General features: G+C 37.8%; 1 protein-coding gene and 1 long non-coding RNA gene across 6 annotated transcripts in view; both read left to right on the forward strand.

Moving 5' to 3' along the window:
• The window catches only part of LOC130530404 (plexin-A1-like), a 162,742-nt gene that overhangs the window by 130,071 nt on the left and 12,662 nt on the right, over positions 1-20,009 (forward strand). For 4 of the 5 annotated variants that reach the window (XM_057041541.1, XM_057041543.1, XM_057041544.1 and 1 more), the window contains exons 17-26: positions 732-825; positions 1,813-2,049; positions 4,957-5,100; positions 8,324-8,558; positions 12,459-12,607; positions 15,521-15,618; positions 16,121-16,279; positions 16,377-16,443; positions 19,143-19,289; positions 19,712-19,871. In XM_057041541.1, the coding sequence (XP_056897521.1) occupies positions 732-825; positions 1,813-2,049; positions 4,957-5,100; positions 8,324-8,558; positions 12,459-12,607; positions 15,521-15,618; positions 16,121-16,279; positions 16,377-16,443; positions 19,143-19,289; positions 19,712-19,871 (1,490 nt within the window). The remainder of the gene's footprint in view (positions 1-731; positions 826-1,812; positions 2,050-4,956; positions 5,101-8,323; positions 8,559-12,458; positions 12,608-15,520; positions 15,619-16,120; positions 16,280-16,376; positions 16,444-19,142; positions 19,290-19,711; positions 19,872-20,009) is intronic. The other variant, XM_057041546.1, reaches the window with a different exon arrangement.
• On the forward strand, positions 5,114-8,108 carry LOC130530432 (uncharacterized). The gene is made up of 2 exons (XR_008951839.1): positions 5,114-7,491; positions 7,544-8,108. It is a non-coding gene; the product is annotated as an uncharacterized LOC130530432 (long non-coding RNA).

Here is a 20,009-nt window from a genome sequence, read left to right on the forward strand (position 1 = left end):
GAAAGGGGAGGATGAGAATCAACAACAGTGATAAATTGAAAAAAGCCCAAGTATTTGCTTATTACTTGAAAGGGGATCTTCTTTTCTTTTTAAGGGGATTTTGAAAAACTTACCTGGCATCAGTGTAAGCAACTGTCCAATTAATTATGAAGCCTCATTGCTATTACAATATAATTTCTCTTGGTGCTTTAGTGAGTTGTTTTAAGTGTCACACTGATGTGGACAATGACAATTACTGTGTTTTTCTGCATTTAGTGATGACATGGAGCCTCATGTTAAGGAATGTGGCTTTTAATGTTGCTATCAGGCTGGATTAGATTAGGTCTTTGCAGAACCTCAGGTCATGGCAGGAACAGGCTCACAGGCTTTCTTACTCTCTCACTAAGTGGTATATTGCCTGGATTATTTATCTGATTTTGCAGAGAACACCTAACCCTTCCATTATTATAGAATTGTGTTAGTCTAATAATTGTAATGCTACACATGGAAAACTTACAGGCAGGAGTTTACTGCAGGAGTTGCAGGAGTTTACTTTCCAAGAAATAGATCCCAGGCTTGTAAACCACTTGAAGAATACTGCAGCTTAATTATAAGAATAACAACTTTTTAAAATATTTTAATGTAAGCTATATTTGATATATTTACAGTTTATGAAAAATTAGTAGACATAAGTTGATTAGATGCGATAACTTATGTACCAACTTACCAACCTGTGTTTTATGTCTCTGCAGTGGTGGGACTCTGTTGACAGTGAGTGGGACCAATCTTGCAACCATCCGAGAACCTAAAATCAGGGCAAAATATGGGCAGGCAGAATCCTTCCATGTAAGTATTTTCACGTATTTCCATTTTTAACATGTACATGTAACTTCTTACTTGCACTATACATACAGGCTTATTAAAACATGATGTAGACCCACACAAATTCAGTTATTCTTTTTTTGACAAATATATCCATGCTTATTACATTAAGTAAGGCCATCTACAGCCAACTACCGGTACTTATATACCGGTAGTCCTGCAAGTAGTGGCATACAGCCTGTCTGTGTGTTGCTCACGTCCTCTGTCTCTGCAGATACAGCTTCCAACATCTGACACTACCTCAGGCCATGTAGCTTTTTCAAATGTCACTGCATTAAATGAGTGTTACTGTCTGAAAACAAGAGACACAAAGAGACAGCTTCTGAAAAAATGTGGGGAGGATAAACTTCAACAAACCTGGCACAACGTGGTTCCATTGGAAGTTTGATCCTATAGATAACCCTATAGATCCTATAGAATCACTATACATTAAACACTTGGTTATTGTCACTATTAAAGCTCTCAAAAAACAAAGCTTGAAACAATACTTCAATGGTTTATTTTACAGCACACATGATGCATCCCACACTGTCTTTTTTGATTACTTTTAAAGTTGCACTTTGTGATTGTGCATGGTTTCAGTGCAATTTTTTTTTTCTTAAATCATTGGCTTCTCTTGATCGGCTAGCTGCCTTCTCCCTGAATACACTTCTCTAGAGACAACACAAGGGTATAAATGTCAAAAAAACACTGGTGAAACAGGTGTCACACCAAAACATAATTCATTCCAAAATGTTCAAGTTATTTTGCTAAAAAAAATGCCAGCTGCTACATAAGCAAAGGTGGAGGAAAAAATAAAGGGTCATGCAACTTTTAAGTATTGGTGATACATAATAATATCATATAATATGACATAAAGTAATGATTTAATGTTTAAGGCAATGATATATACCATTAATGTAGACACCATGTAATACCATTTCTGCCCTCTTTATTTCTGTTTCCTGTCAGAACTGTACGGTGTACAACAACTCCGTCATGGTGTGCCTGGCCCCCTCGGTAGCAGATTCAGAGTTGGGGTTTTCTGAAAGTGGCACGGGTCCAGATGAAATTGGATTCTACATGGACAATGTGAATGCTCTAGTGGTGGTCAACGAGACTTTCAGCTACTACCCAGATCCCGTGTTTGAACCATTGAGTCCCTCTGGAGTGCTGGAACTCAAACCCACATCGCCACTCATACTCAAGGTTAGAATGGCATAAATGTGGTTGCATAAATGTCCTGCTTCATTTCAGAAATGGATGATCGAGGAAGACCCTTTTTTCTAGTGTCAAGTTCACCTTGGACTGTGAGAACGTGCAACTCTCTAGGTCTTTTTCTTCATTGCCAAAATGAAATCTTGAGTGAGCACCCTCTAAAGTTCTCCAGTGGGAATAAAACGATTGATGCTGACAGTTTGACAAAGTAGGCCACAGAGAGTTTTGAGGTACATGGGAAAAAATATTATTTTAATATCAAGCTAGGATTTAATTTAGCCGACAACATTATCGCTGCCGCTGAATACAACTGTTTTGAGCTGGAATTTTGGAACAACTCCTATAAAAACATAGGGCTGCTCATGGCTCAGAGGAGAGATTGCCCCTGAACCCAATCCACATTCCTTCCTGGGTGCAGTAAAATGCCTCCCACTGCTTCTGTTCCTGGCTTGTAAAGGATGGTTTGAATACAGAGGTTAAAGTTCACTATCACCATTTAGCATGCATGCAAATATAAGAAACCAGCTATTTTCTCTCAACATGTGTAAATTTCTATTTGCTTCAAAGTTAATTCGACATCATGACATTAAGTCAAACCCTTTTCAAATTCTTTTAAAATGATGGACCTTGATTGAACTATTAGTAGCTTTTTTTAAACAGATGCCATAAGAACATCTCTAAAAGAAAATATACTCAAATTATTGTGAACATGAAAACAGTCTACATTAGTTCATACAGTACACAGCACTGGCAGATATATTTGTGATAAGATTTTTTTCTTCTTTCCTAGAAACATCACTTTCTACACTTTTACACTCAGCAGAATTTTCTTACTCTCAGTTTGACTTCAAGGGTCTAACATCTTTGGAACCTATCATGCATTATTTCTGGCTAAGCACAAATACACAGGAACACATTTACACTGACAGAAAATACATAACCCTAACCCAAAAATGTATTTGCAAGAAGTCATAACTGAAACTTGACAGCAAATGTAAGCACTGACCAGCACAGAGTCTTACATTCACCTTAGCTACAAATGTTACTGATATTGTCTTCTGCTGCCTTGAACCCACTTACATAGCCATATTTAAAATTGTGAATATCCATTTAAACTGTCAGATTAATTTCTACTGCTAGAAGGCACAGAAAGAGAGAATATACAAAATACTCGTGTGTGTATTTTGGAATTAAAAACCTGTCTTGAACCCCTTTGTTATCAATAGAGCTTACAGTGGTTACTAACACAAAAAATTCTTCTAGTTAAAAACTAGAATGAAATATTTCTACTGTTTTTATCAATTATTTTAATTAGACTGCCTGGTATTTATTTCTTCTGATCCGTGTGTTGTAAATATGTTGCCTTTGGGTTAAATTCAGTTGCCTCTTCTATCATCTGCCAGTGCCTATCTTATTTAATATCATGCAGCTTGAGCTACACTATTTATGTCCCTGTAGAGATTGAAGGCAGCGTAACCAGCGTAATTTATTCCTTAAATGATCATTTATTTCAGAAAAGCCTTTTGGTAATTGCCAAATCTCCTGCTTGGCTTACTGGTGAAAGTGTCCGACTATTGGAGAGGCTAATCAGATAGAGAAAGAAGCATCCTGATCGGTCTCGATGTGGAGCTTCCATTTCTCAAAAATGTGTGTACCCAACTCACAAGCAATTAATTTCTAATCTGAAGTGTCAGGCACGTTTGAACTTTGATGTGGTGGTTGGAGAACAATATTTATCGAGTCTTGGTGCTTTGTGAGTGCTGTGCAGCGTGTGTGTTTTCTGAGATTGTGACGCTGCATGGCGCGTTTTCCTTGCAGTGTTCATGTGTGGCCGCAGCTTCACGTGTGGTTTCAGCCTGAGCTCTGTTTGTGTGTAAGCTGCTGCATGTTTACAGGGTTGCAGTGCAGGGCTTGGTGGCAGCCCACAGAGATGACAGAATTGGAAACCAAGTCTTTCTCCGGGTCTCACCATCAAGCCAGTGGGGGACAGGACAGCTATCACTTCTCTGTCTGCTCTGCCTGTCTCATTTGCTTGTTGGCTTTTTTATTTCTCCTTAGTCCTTTCTTTCATGTTGGAGTGTATTCATTGTATCTTTCTGGAGCCCTCTCCTAATATTTTATTTGCTCCTTGAGGATGCTGTCCTGATGTTTTTGCAGTGATGTATCAGCTATATCTGTCTGTTTTACTTTTGTGGTCCTTAGAAGCTGCAGACACAAACTGAACCCCAAAAAGCACGCACACACACAGGAGTAGATTTGACCAGGCCAGATTTTACTAAGACGGGGCAGTAGAATTCCAGAACTAAACAAATTTAGAAAAACTCTTCATCGAACAGACATCTGAATGAGCAGGCACAGAAGGTTGAGCAATGAATTGGCAAAGATGGACTTGGGAGCAGTCCTTTTAAAACAGCAGGCAGGTGTGGATGATTAACTGGAGGTGAGTTCCAGGTGTGTAGATCACACGATGGAACTGAACCAGGAAGCAGCCCCCTCCAGACTGGAAACAGACAAGGGAAACACAGACAAGGAACAGAAGGGGAGGGGGAGAGAGAAAGCACTAGAGAAAACTCTTTCCGTCTTTGAACACCACTTACTGTGTTCTTACATCACAAAGAAAATGGTTTAAGAAATGGAAAAAAGTGCCTTGATATTGAAATGGACAGAACATAAAAATTAACTGAATTGAGAACTTTCTACACTTTGTTTATGTGACAGAATGATGCTCTGCGACCCAATTTAGCAGGATACTAAAGTGATATACCCAAAGATCATTGTGACAATGTTAAAATATCTAGATCACTTGCTGCAATGCTAATAAAAAAATATAATCAACTAAGGACCGTGGTAGTATAAATAATTCTCAAATATTTAACATTTGTGTCTGTCTGCCTACAGGGACGTAACCTGATTCCAGCAGCTCCGGGTAACAGTCGTCTGAACTACACCGTGCTTATAGGAGAAACCCCCTGCATCCTCACGCTGTCAGAGAGCCAGCTCTTGTGTGAATGGCCCAACCTCACTGGACAGCACAAAGTCACGGTCAGATAAAAACTCTGCATTCATTTCTTCATGTGTCTCCACTACGGTTGAGTTTTAACTTTCCATTTCTTTGGCCTCGGAAGCGCTGTGGTGATTAAAGTCTTCGTATAAATGAATTCTATATTGCATGATTCATTTTAAATATAAAATTTTATAAGAAAATTATACTGATTGTATTTTACATAGGTTCTCTAAAAAAGCTTTGCAGTAATTTTACTCTAACTTTGACATTACAGATTTGTTTATGTAGAAATCATACAATGGATCTTCTATAAAAGAGTTTTCTCTGACAGGATGGTGAGATTGATAATAATTCTCATGTGGACTTAAATTAATGAAATGTCTTTAGGTTTTGTTTCTTTATTTTGATTCAGGTTGTTAATTAACTGGAAAAGCACATTGAGCACATGTGCAAATTGTTTCCATATCTATATCTAAACTATTTTTTATTCAACAGTTTATTCTCTTTATTTTGCAATATTATTAGTTCAGAAGTTACAGCACCTCTATAATTTTACTGAAAACAATAATTTGATTATACCTGATCGCAGGGCCTGTGCTCTAAGAGTGCGCTGCCACAAAATATTGTAATTTTTTTTTCACATTACATTTTGAACTACTTCCCAAACCAAATTAATACCAGCACCTTGAAAAAGAAGCTCAATGGAATTCACTGAACTACAAAATAAACTAAAAATAATCTAAAAGCTGAATGTCTGCAAAAATTGAGCTGGATTATGTTAGACACATGTACTGAGAGATAAGCAAAGCATCTGAGTAACCACATTTATGACAATTTATGCCTGTGAAAAGTCATCTGTCAGCAGTGTCCCCAGTGCACAATCATAAAAGGTGGTCTTAAGAATAGAATTGTTTCTGCAGGATGCCCCTGATATGCAGACACTAAGCTCATCGCTAAGCTCTAATCCAGGAGCTTCTTTGGTTGCATAAACCTTTCTGATGTGCAAATTTTCCACCTACTCCCAGCAAAATCCAAGCAAAAGTCACTGTCAGATCATCTTTAAGTTGTGGTACCTGTTCCTTTTTTCATAAATAAAACTTGTATAGAAATACTGGTCCAGGAAAAAAGTCAAAAAGCAGCCTTACAGGTGTTTCCCTTGACAATGGTTCAGCTTTTCCTTGTCCAGACTTTTGAGCTATCAGTAGAAAACCCTGAATTACTCTGACTGGAGCGGACTTTGAAAATCACTCTGCAGCTCCTCGAGCATCTGGAATGAGCAAGGTCAAACCTGTCGGGCGACACAGTCCTTAGTCTAAATATATTTAAATGTTTGGAGGTCCCGCCAGTACACCCACTTATCCCCCTTTATCTCCACCTCCTGGCTCTTTTAAACTTCAACTCAGCAATGTCATTTTACACAGTCATTTAATTTTATCTTTATGACATTTACTCCCTGATAGCTACATCCAATATTCCTAGAAAGCCACATTCAAAGTATCCATGTAATTCAATATGATAGCGCTTCACAGAACCAGCCAGATCGCGGGTAAAACACTCATAATCCTTTGTCCCCTCTTTTTTGAGTCGAATGTCATGTTGGATATTGGAGCGATACATGTTAGTGGGGGGTAGAGTTAGTCCTTCTGACAATTGACAAAGAAAAAATAGAGCTGTCTGTTTCCATCTCTTCTTTTGTGTGTAACTGTGTGCAATTACTGCTTATGTGTTTGCAGGCGCATGTGTCTGCACAATTGGGCTTGCCGCAGAGCAGGGCACAGCTGTAGTGCAGTAATATTCCCCCTGTAGAACGACCTAGATAGAGCGCAGCCCAATGTGTGTCCAGATGCACTTTGCTGGGGTGTGTTTTTCGTGCGTGTGTCGCCGTTTCTCAGCTCAGCTGTGTGTCGGCAGCTGTGTGCCTCCCTTGAGTTTTCGAAGAATCTTGTTTGCTGTTTTGGCCCAAAGCTATTTAAGTTCCGATGTCAGTATTTCAGTCTATTGTGGGACTAAAAATAGACCAATCTCTACAGTAGATAATGTCCCTTTTACTAAATGCTTAACCAAAATTTTCATTAGAATTAATTACCAGAAGACATATTTCTTACATTGGTTGGCTCCATTTAAATTATTGATTACCAATATGATGGAATTGTTTTCAAAAAACTTATTTTGAGAAGATAGGATAATTAAGAAAATATCAGTCTTTATGTACAAATATTTGGCATTTCCTCTCATTATTATTATTATTATTATGGTTGTTGTTGTTGTTGTTGTTATGTTGTTGTTGTTGTAACTAAAGTATAAAATACTAATAGTAGTAGAACAGGTAATAATCACTTTGTAGCCTCCAGCAGATTGCTGGGGTTTTCTTTACATCTCTTTTCGATATTTTTTTTCGATGTTTTTTATGTAAATGTGTTTGCATATGTGTTTGACATTGCATAATTACCAAGACTCCTTGGAGGAAGATTAGAATGTTAGTAATTACCTGATTTAATTACTTATTCTACACGTTAATGTGTTTGTTGTACTGCTGCTTACATCTTCATTAACATCAGCACAAATTACAGTACATGCAGCAGTTATAAAATGAACCAATATATGTTTTTTCTATTTTAAGATTTTTTTTCAATTGCCTTGTCTATACTTATTAACATATTTATTACCTACCTTTATTACTTTATAACTAAAATAATAGTCTAAATGGTTATCAGGACTTTTTTTTAATAGTTATTTAGCACTGAGTAAAAAGCCAAACTAATAGCAAAGCATTACCAGTTCTGGAGCATGTAAATTATTCAAAGTATACTCATGTGAGGTCACAGAAACTCCCTGATGATGCTCCTCAGGAGGCAAGAATTGAAAACATTTCTGGCAAGAAATATTTGCAGTAGTCCAGGTGATGTAAACCTCTCCAGTCAAATATTGGTCTGACAAGTTCATAAAGGATAAAAATTTAATGAACCCTGCAGTAGAAATTGGGTCAGCTAACTTGTATTTCATCCGGCTAACATATTTAGATCTCTTCAGACTGTTTTTTTTTTTTTCTCAAACCATCTGCTGCCGATGAAGTGACTGCTGCATGTCCTCTTATTTATTTATCTGGAAATTTGAATTTTCAGATTGGCTGATCAGAATTTAAGAACATACTCTTCCTAAACAGTTGAGTTGGGACTATCTTGAGCAATAAACTAATGTACATACATAAATTGCTTATACCATGTGTGTATTTTCATTAAAATGTTTTGTTTGTGTTTTTAGATCCGTGCCGGTGGGTTTGAGTACTCGCCTGGCATGCTTCACATCTACTCTGATAGCCTGTTAACTCTTCCTGCCATTATCGGCATCGGAGGTGGTGGCGGTCTTCTTCTGTTGGTCATCATTGCTGTGCTAATTGCCTACAAGAGGAAGTCTAGGGACGCAGACCGCACCTTGAAACGGCTTCAGCTGCAGATGGACAATTTGGAGTCCAGAGTGGCCTTGGAATGTAAAGAAGGTAGGAAAGCTTTCTTTCACATTATCCTTAAAGCCCTTTTGTTTAACAAAATAATTAAGAAAAATAAATTTCAGAGCAAGAAAAAAGTTTATAATATGGGTTTTGGGGTATTTTTCATTAATACGTTCATTTTTTTGGTGCATTAAGTCAGTCAATAGTACTGGCTGTGTAGGATGTCAGGATAGCTACTTTGTACAAAAATATTGCGGCTGCAGTGAAACTAACTTAGCTAATAAATTTAACAAAAGTCTACATCTCTCCTTAATGCCACTGTGGTATGAAGGTAATGATTTCAAATAATGCATGTGGCAGGTATTGCAAAGACTGACCCTTTTTTTACTGAGGCCCTAATCATCATCATCGTCATCATCATCATCATCATCATCATCAAATTTTCTAATGAAGCACATTAAAAACAGCTACAGCTGGAAAATGTACTGTATGTAAGTGATAATAAACAACAGAGCATTAAAAAAACATGTAAAAATATGATATGTAATGGGAGGTCATTCCAAAGTTTGGTATCGGCAGTAGAAAAGCCCCTATCTTCTCCGAGCTTCCGATTGGACTTCGGCACCTCTAGGAGTAGCCAATCAGTTGAGCCAAGGCTCTGGGGAGGTACATAGGCCAGTGTATGGGGGCCAGAATTGGATTAATGTGCTCCCTTTTACATACTCCAATCAGGAGTCAAACAGCTGCAATTTGCACTGACTGGAGACGTGTGAGGGAGAACTGGCTGACTCCAAAGTAAAATGCATTACAGTAATCCAGCTGGGATGTGATGAAGGCGCGGGTGCTGTTGTGCAAGGATTGGCTTCCCCTTTGCCAGCTGCCTAAGGTGGAAAATTGGCCTTAATTAGTGCAGCAATTTAACATTCCAATTTAAAATCACTGTCCATCTTGAAACCCAAGATTGAGAATATTGGCTTTAAATAGTGTGCTGAAGGGCCCCAGTCAAAAGACCCACTGCAACCACACACCATCATTTCTGTTTGCTTTTGACAACATTTTCTAAAGTTCAGGGACATTCTGTCTTTAATGTCCTCAAAACACAAATAATGGTTTATTAGAGAAAGTACTTCACTTCTTCAGAAACATATAAATATGGCTTTCAGTGTGAAAGTGGAAAGTAATATCATACTTTCTCCTGATTGAACCCTATTGATTGCTTGCAAACTTTAGCCCTTGTTTTAAGTCATTATATTGCCATGCTGTTTTCTTGACTGCTTTATCCCTCTTGGGGTCAAGGGGGACTGGGCTGGAGCCTAACCCATCATCCCGATACCTAATAGCAGTCAGGGTGCCATTATCTAACCTGTAGAGGTCTGTGCGTCCTTCCAGGGATATGCCTCCCCAGACCATCACTGACCCACCACCAAACCGGTCACTCTGAATGATGTTGCAGGCAGCATAACGGTCTCCACAGCATCTCCAGACCCTTTCACGTCTGTCGCATGTGCTCAGGTTGAACCTGCTCTCCTCGGTGAAGAGCACAGGGTGCCAGTGGTGTAGTTGCCAATTCTGGTGGTCTATGGCAAATGCCAGTCGACCTCTTTGGTGCCGAGCAGTGAGCACAGGGCCCACTACAGGACGTCGGGCCCTCAGGCCACCCTCATGGAGCCTGTTTCTGATTGTTTGGTCAGAAACATTCACACCAGTGGCCTGCTGGAGGTCATTTTGTAGGGCTCTGGCAGTGCTCATCCTGTTCCTCCTTACACAAAGGAGCAGATACTGATCCTGCTGAGGGTTTAAGGACCTTCTACGGCCCTGTCCAGCTCTCCTGGAGTAACTACCTGTCTCCTGGAATCTCCTCCATGCTCTTGAGACTTGCTAGGAGACACAGCAAACCTTCTTGCAACGACACTTATTGATGTTCCATCCTGGAGGAGTTGGACAACTTGTGCAACCTCTGTAGCGTCCAGGTACCGCACCATGCTATCAACACAGATGTTGATCCAAGCCAAATGAATAACTACAGCAGTAGAAAGTCAGTCAGTAAAAAATCAAAGTGTCAATGCCCTCAACCTGGAAATCCATTCCTGTTTTGGGAGTCATCTCATTGTTGCTCCTCTGATGCACCTGTTGTTGAAACTGATTAACAACCCCCTCTGCTACTTAACTGACCAGCTGGCCTATAGGGATGAGACATTTTGTGTAGGTGGAGGAACAGATGAAGTAGGTGGTCCACTGTGTGCATCTGCGTGTATAGTGTGATTAAACAACCCTTTGAAGCGGGGAAATCAGGGTATGTTTGGTTTAGTTGTCCGTGTGAAGCAGAAATTTCCCAGCATGCTATCATCATAATTAGCAGTCATGGTTAATTAGTAACACATTAGAAATGACAACAGCTGACTGGCAAATGTCAGTTTTTGTTGCTCAGGGGAGCAAATGGATATTTTTCACATACTGAATAACGGCTTTTAAACTAATCTACAGAAGAAGCATTCTTTTTCAGACTAAAAATGTGGTTTGTCTTCCCAGACTTTGTAGTGACACAGTTTTGTCTTTAATCAGAAGCATATGATTATATTTTCCCACAACACACATGTGCACTAGCAAACCATGTAGCGGTTGGATTATGCTAATATAGAAAAAACTGCTTGTGATTGGAGTAGATAAAGATATAGATAGATATGAATCCAATACTGTGAGCAAGTTAGGCTGGAAACCTGGTCACGCATCTAACATCATTTTGATGGAAACATGAGACAGGTCTACACTGGGCTGCCCTATTACAATCAACTGTGCTAACCAAAAATTTACTTAAACAGAAACAGCATCATCATCATCAACTGAGCTTCTTGATCACAACCAACCTTGAATTTATAACCAGTTACATTACTTGTGCAATTTACAGACCTATTTATTTGTCATCTCAAATATCTTAAACAACCCAAATACAGATATATTTGTTTTGCATCTCACATTTCGTCTCTGTCAATGTAGTGGTGTTGTACATCTTGATTGAGCTTGACAACATTATTTTTGCCCATAATTTTAACTGAATCAGCAAGGTGTTGTTTTGTTTATTTTTTTCTTTTCATTCAATGTTAATAATCAGCAAAACGTATGTCTAATCTATCTCTTTTTTTAAGCAATTGTTGCTTCTGCCTTTTCTGTGTGGCACATTTGTAAAACATTTTCAGAATTATGTTTCTCCTCTTTCAAGCCATTTTCAATTTTTTACCCTTGAATCTTGAACCTCTGTTTACTTCATGCCTTTTTCTTCTTTTCTACTTTAAGGCCCTTAGCTTCCTCACATCTCCATTTCTCCCAGGAACTCAATAGTTAAGTAACAGCTAGGAGAAATTATGTTTGGAAACAGTCTGTTAATAAATATCCATTCATGCAATTAATTGACTTTCTTCCCAGTGCCTTTTTGTGTGTATTCTGTTTCTATTTCTGTCCCTATAGCCTGCACTTCCTTTTTCTTTAATTAATGGGATTGTTGCCATTTTTGAAAGGAAAACATTGTGATTGCATTGAGCATTGAAGTAATTTTACTATCTGAAATGTTCATATTATTTGGGTTTTTTTTTCTATGCTTGCTACTTGTTATTATTGATACTGTTATAGGTTACTGTCATTGATTTAATCTTCACCTGCATTGTGAGATTATTCTTTTTTGTCTTGATTATTATATTACATGCTGACACTTGATCTAATCTTATCATGATCAGTTTATCATCAGCAGTCAAAAAATTTGTTTTATCTTGTTCAAATACATGACATCATTAGGATTACATCATTTCTAATCAGTTTTCAGGGTTACCTATTGAAACTAGATTTAAAGTAAAATAGCAAATAGAATACTTTCAATTAAAAAAGAAAGTTTCTATAGTCTTGACTGAGGGCCTCTGTATTGTTGACATTTATATTTCTCAAATATCTTGTTTGTAGCTTTTGCTGAGCTCCAGACAGACATCCATGAGCTTACCCAGGAGCTCGATGGATCCGGGATTCCATTTTTGGACTATCGGATTTATGCTATGAGAGTCCTGTTTCCAGGCATAGAAGACCACCCAGTACTCAAGGAGATGGAGGTACGGGTCAGTACATCACAAAGCAACTAACTCAACTAAGCAATCTGAGCTGAACTACAAATCAAAATGTTAAAAAAATTGTTTGAGGTTTTAAGTACTAGAAAATTATTGGCAGATGTTACTAATTTTGGTTAGGTGTGTGTCATGTGTCCCTATAGGTCAAGTCAAAGTGCATCCTTTCTATACTACAAGTGATAAAATAATGATTCTGCTATAAATCATTATTTTCTTGAAGAATACGTATAAGTGCTATTCTAGTGATGCACTTCTGTACCATTGTTACGATGTATTTAGTTTTGTACTAACAAAATGGCATTATTAGTAACAATTATGTAGTTGCTCACCAAAATGAACTACGGTCTAACTTCTGTCGGGATTCAGTGTGGATCAGCCTCTGGGAAGTATTTCCAAAGTTGGCTTTCATGGCTTGAATATGTCCTGACTTTACTGTGTAGGAGTTATCCTATGACAGGCCATCATCAAAAGAAAGCTTCTCTAGAGGGAAGATGAGAGGCAAAAAGTGTTCCACACACATTTTACCTCAAAGCAATCCCATAACCTATATTTTACCTACTTTGTATTAATGTATTCAGCTTGTCTCAGTTAAAGCCAATGACTTTTTGAGTGCCTTGGTATCATCATTAGTATGATCTTGTGGGAAGTCCACCGTATACCAGGAGCAGTCATTTGAAAATGATCAAAAACTAACGGACAAAGTTACAAGAAGTAAAATAAATTCTTCGCAAAGTAGAAAGTCATCCAGGGGCCGCTATCTAGCAGGAATGTTGTCTATATAAACTTAAATTGCAAAGTAAAATTGCATTTCACATTTTGCTATGCTGTTAATTAACATGTAACTTACTGTATATTACCAGGGTGGTAGAATGGAGATAGATCAACCATTTTATCAGAATGTTTGACTACATACTAAATCAAAATAGAAAGTGACATCAGTGCGATTGTGTGAGGGAAACATTTGTGTAATGCTTTATATCTTGGTCTTTTTTTGTGTAATCTAGAAAAGTTTCTACTCAGGAGTGTATTAGTGTAAGTAAGAGTATATAAATTGCCCGACACCATAACAGTGTGATTTTGAGCTAGCCAGTATATTCAAGAATTATGTGACACATATAAAGTTGCCTCTGCAACCAAGTGAAATTGTTTTGTCATAATGATGCAATAAGTACACATTCTAACTTACATAGCAACAAACCAAAACGTTTACCCTATAAAGTTAAACAAGGTGCATGAATAGTTTATTCAAATTTTTTATATGAATTTTGAAACAAAAGGAAAAAAGAACAAATGTCAGATTGAATTATGTTTTACTTTACCTTATATGTTGGAAATAAAGACTTACATTATTGTTTGTGAGAAACATTTAGCAATAATCAATTTAATTTCCTGCCTGAGGCAATTTAATTTTCTGCCTGCCTGTCATACTGACATAAAGTTGCAATTTATTACAAATAATAACGCTAAACACTAATAAACAGATCTAACATCAGACCACCAGTTTAAAAGCATAAAACCCTCATTCTTCAGATTAACAATAGACATTGTGTGATTTTTAAAATTGCCCACTCTTTCATGCCACATGCTACTGTGGTCACTTGAAGATATCAGAGAAAAAAACAAATCACATCACTTTTTTTTGTTAGATCAAAGAGTCATGACACTGGATCCAGCAACTCCCGCTAAACATTTTCAAACTCCATCTCCGTCAAAGAGTTAAAAGTTCTTGCATTTATTTCACATGTATTGTCTAAACTTCTTTACCTTTCCTCCTCTATTTCCTCAAAGATTTTCTATTGTAATCCAATGGCCTGTTTAACGCAGCACTTCTAGGTTTTCAGTTTATTGCTCTGTGTGACGTTGATTTCCTCCAAGTTGCACACAGACAAACACACAAGCAGTACACAGATAGACATCCACATCAATATCAACCCTTGAGGCCCAAGAATCTCATTTAGCACTTCAGAGAGAGGTCCAGACACTTTATTATGGCAGACAGAGGGGAGAATGAATAAACACTACACCGATGCGAAACAATGACAAGAGGTTGAATGAGCAAAAAGAGAGGTGAAAATGATTTTGCAGGTGTGGAGAGAGAAAAAGAGACAAAATGGCATCTTGGGGGACTTTGGAGCATTGATGAGTAGTGACAGGTGCTAGTCACTGGAACAGGCAGGGTGCAACTACATATGTCCCCATCTCTTACACATGTGCACACGTTCCTTTTATTGACTATTGTCTCAGTGGGTTTTTGCAAGACCAGTAGCTTTTGGGGATTTGTTTTAAGAAAAAAAATGCTTTGCAAAAACGATTCTACCTGAAAATGAACCAACAAAACATCAAGGTGAATGTTGCTCTAGGGTAGGATATGTTATGGTGTAGTGGGGTATGGTCTCGTTTAGTATGTTTTGGTGTTGTGGTATGATATAGCAATATTTAGCATATCATTTTGATAGATTCAGACATATTTACAATAGAGATTTGACAATTTAGTGACATTATGTATGTACTGTATGTATGTATGTGTGTGTGTGTGTGTGTGTGTGGTGTGTGTGTGTGTGCGCGTACAGACAGACAGACAAACAGACAGACAAATCGATCTTTTTTACATCAAGGGACCACAATTCACACATTTGCTACATAAATTTACCGGTATGTATTAACAGTACCGCTACATTTAGTTATAAAAGATATTTTTTCATTTCCTGGTTTTTATATTACTTGTTAATCAACAAGATGTACCGCTTAATATTAAGAACATAAGGGATGAAAAAAATGCACAGAATTAAAAAAAGCACATTTGTGGGAGGGTCAGGCAGATGTCACACTAAGATCAGAGCAACATGCTTTTTTCCATTGGTACTTTTATATAGTAGTTTATACTTTTTTTCTCTGTTTCTCCAGGTCCAGGCAAATGTTGAGAAGGCACTGATGCTCTTTGGCCAGCTGCTGACAAAAAAGAACTTCCTGTTAATTTTCATACGAACCCTGGAGTCACAAAGGTGTCTTTCTTAGCAGTTCTCTTAGCAGTTCAGTTGGTGTTTAACTAGTAACTTTTATTTATTTATTTATTTTCTACCATCTATGTTGTTGAAAAGTGACTTTTACCAATTAAATCAAACTAAATAATAAAGAAAAAAATATACCAGTTGAAGTATTTTGCAACAATGAGAAATGCATTTTTAGGAAAAGGATAAAAATGAATTAACATGTGTTTTTAAAGAAAATATACCTAATTTCTTCATTTAATTAAATATATGAATCAGTTGGATCCATTTTTGGTCCAACAACCATCCTTGTGATTAATGTGTTCAATGTTAAAAGTTGATAATATTCAAATTGATTCTAATCACAGTTTTGGCAGGCTGAAAACTGGATAACCTAGTGTTTTTGTCAATCAGAACTGTGATTAAGATTCAACTAATTTGATCTTAATTATAAATTCTGAGATGTTTTCAGTGATTTAACATTGGTTATAATAGTAGCATATTGTTATTTTCCCAGGTCATTCTCCATGCGTGATCGAGGCAATGTAGCATCTCTGATCATGACAGCACTGCAGGGGGAAATGGAATATGCCACTGGGGTCTTGAAACAGTTGCTGTCTGACCTAATAGACAGAAATCTGGAAAGCAAAAACCATCCCAAATTGCTGCTTAGGAGGTGAGATCCTTCTGACTAACCAAATAGTCTATTCTGGTCATTATTTCTGTAAGTTTTATTTTATTGTGACTTACTAAATGTGTGGATCCTATCACAGAACAGAATCTGTCGCTGAGAAGATGCTGACCAACTGGTTTACATTTCTCTTGTATAAATTCCTTAAGGTGAGTCCCTGTCAGTAGATTTATTGTTAAAAATAAATAGGCAAATATTTAAGTGGATCGTGTCCTTTGTCTTTAAATATTTGCATTGCTTTATTTACTACTGTAATTATTTTTTTTAAATAAAAATCGTCATTGTAAATTGATCTTGTCATCTGGAATTAAATTTACTAATTCCTTCAATTTGCACAGTTTATTTGTATGGCAAGTGATTATAGTGACTGGAAAAGTTTAAATAATTCTTATGATAACCTGTGGGCTGTGAGTTATGCTACTAGAAATTAAAGGGAATAATAAATTACAACATTTGTCTTTAAAATGAGAAGTGGGTGAACCTCACAATATAAGTTAGAATGAAGACAGTTCTGAAGTACTTAACATTAGTCATTTCACACACCATCTTCATAGCTGGTTAAGTCATATCTCTGGTGGTATTATATTGTATTTCTAAGAGCATTTTACCTGTCTGTTGAAATTAAATACCTCTGATTTATATCACTGTTGCATTTATCTAATGAGCTCATTATAAAGGTTTTCTCTTCCCCTCACTGCTGCACTAGTAAAGACTGACATTGGTTTTAATGGATCTTTATGTTTCTTCTTTTAGCTCACATCTTCCCTTTCTCTGACCTCCCTCTTCATCCATGTGGTTTCCTCAATCATTATTCCGCTGTCACTGTCCCCTGTACCTTAAGGTCATCTGCCACACCAGAGGGGAGGTGGTGGCATCACTCGCACCTTCACTCTTAACCTTCTGTGCTCACAGTCCCTTGTCCATTCTTTTCAGTTTCAGAGATGAAATTCATTCCAAACAAATTGGTGTTTGTCTTATTTTCTGTTTCTTGTTCTTCTTTTACATTTTTTATCTATTTCTGCTGTTAGAAACATTAATGTGGCTAATATACAATTGAAATAATGAGGTAATGCTATAGGTTGTCATGTGTCAAATTTAAACATCAACAAGGAAAAGGTCTGTTCAGAATTTAAATAAGACTCCATACAATGTCATGTCACACATTAAACAATTAACTGTAATTTCAGTACTTCAGTAGTAATTTGTTACTTCCACCTCTAATAAAAGGCACCATATATGTTTTCTGGTCCTACAAAAAAATCACACAACAATCAAGATGTCTGTAAAGATTCTCAACCATCCAGGTCATAGTTATCAAAATAAGATCTCTGCGTCAACTGGACTTGTTAGGGTTTTTCTTGAATACATTTCACCTTCTCTCCAGAAGGTTTCTTCAGTTCTAAACTAGCTGAGGGCAGAGCTTGAAAATATCGCCCTTGGCAACATTTAACATGCTCATGGGTGGTCATCTGAGAGTCATTGGCAGGGTCATTGGTAAGGAAGTTCACCTAATTTCAGTTTGGGTGCTTCCCCTTTGTCTGCTAGGACACATGATGAGTTACGGTGTGTGTGTGTGATACGGTGTGTAGTTTTGGAATGTTGGCACAAAGAGTGGAGGACTGCTTTGTATGTGGGTGATAGGAAGTGCCTTAGCCCACCACCACTGTTTAAGGATGGATTTTCCAATTTAACATGAATGGCTACCTTGACACCCCTCTCAAACCAGCAATCTTCGCTGGCCACTACCCGTTCTTGATTGTCCTCAAAAGAGTGCCCACTTTCCTTTAGGTGTAGGTATACTTTTTGTCCTGTCCTGAAGAGGTGGCATGTCTGTGTTGGGCCATTCATTTATGGAAAGGCTGTTTAGTTTCACCAATGTACAGTTCATTGCATTCCACGTGGCACTATACAGCATAGATATCTTTGCTTTGTTTTTGTCTTGGTGTCCTGTCCTTCAAGTGTACTAGTTTTTGTCTGTGTGTGCTGCAAAGTTTGAACTGCACTGGAATGTCATGTTTCTAGAGGATTCTCCTGAATTTTTCTGTAACTCTAGACAGATAGGGGATAGAAATGTTGTGGCATTCGTTTCTTTCCTCTTCTTTGCTTTTTGGAGGTCTCTGTGTAGACCCAGTTTGGGTAACCACATGTTTTGAGTGCTGTTTAAGATAATCCCGTTCCTTCTTTTCCCTTTGGGTTGTGGTAGTTACTTCTCTAGCATTATGTTGTAGGGTTTTGATTACACCCAACTTGTGTTCCAGTGGTTGGTGAGAGTCAAATTGGTGGTACTGATCTTTGTGTGGGTTTTCTATAGACCTCAATGCTGAGGGTTCTGTCCTCAATCTTAATTGCACAGTCCAGAAAGGCCAGACTGTCTTCTTTTACATCTACCCTGGTTAACTTGATGTAATCATCTGTATTGTTGAGGTGGGTTGAGAATGCCTCCAATTCTTTTGTTTGAATTTTGACCCAGGTGTCATCCACATATCTGAACCAGTGGCTTGGGACAGTTCCTGTGAAGGATGCCAGGTCTTGGTTTTCAACCGATGGCACAACCGATGGCTTCCTGTCGAAGCTTTCAAACAACAATCAAGCTCATTTTCTCTACCGAGAAAAAAAAATAAAAATATTATTACAGAAAACCTGCTTGAGCCTGTATGGATGCAAGTTAAAAAGACAAAGAAAAATTATTCTACACATTTCTACACAGTATTAGAACAATTGGATGTTTTTGTCCTGATTTGTTTCTTTCAGTTAGCCTGGGAAGCATTAGCAAAAAACTGAACATTAAGGTTGTAAAGATGTCTTTACTGTTGGCAACCTTTTTGTCATCTGTCACCTCCATCTCCAGGAGTGTGCTGGGGAGCCCCTGTTCATGCTTTACTGTGCCATCAAGCAGCAGATGGAAAAGGGACCCATAGATGCCATCACAGGAGAAGCCCGCTATTCCCTCAGTGAGGACAAGCTCATAAGGCAACAGATTGACTACAAAACATTGGTAAGAAAAAGTGACTGTTTCTGAAATTTCTGTGCTTTGCTTTATGTGTAAATCTTTATTTGCAAAACGTAATCAGTTCCTGCAATGTAACTGTTGTCCTTTATCTAATTAGCTAAGGAATTTGTCCTGGGGTAAACATGAATGTGCTCAGAGAAAGACCATGATCTGGCCATGACACATCCCAGCAGCTGTCCAGTAGTAATCATTATGTGTCTATTGCAAATTCTTGTTTGGTTTGGGAACTTTCTGATAGCCATAGTACTTTATTACATTGTTTTGAGGTATTGCAGCAACATACAAAGAAAGAAACATCATAATGTGTCCACAGTACTGCAGCTAATACAATGTGTGCAAATTCTTTTCGAGGCATTGAAATGCTCTTTATTTTGCTTTTTTTTAAAAAAAAATTATGTTCCTACCAGACCTTGCACTGTGTAAACCCAGAGCATGAGAATGCCACCGAGGTGACAGTCAAGTGCCTGAACTGTGACACCATCACTCAGGTCAAAGAAAAGCTTCTTGATGCTGTGTACAAGGGCAGCCCCTATTCACAAAGGCCGAAGGCATCAGATATGGACTTAGGTAAGTATCCATCTTCTGGTAGCACCAACCCCATGGTTGTGCGCTGACCTGCCAACCGACCCCACTGACCTGCTTACCTCTAGCTTTGATTCCTCTGTTTAAGTAAGGTATTTGCATATATGATGTACTTCTACTCCT

This window comes from Takifugu flavidus, chromosome 8 (assembly GCF_003711565.1).
Source record: "Takifugu flavidus isolate HTHZ2018 chromosome 8, ASM371156v2, whole genome shotgun sequence".
Taxonomy (NCBI): Eukaryota; Metazoa; Chordata; class Actinopteri; order Tetraodontiformes; family Tetraodontidae; genus Takifugu; species Takifugu flavidus.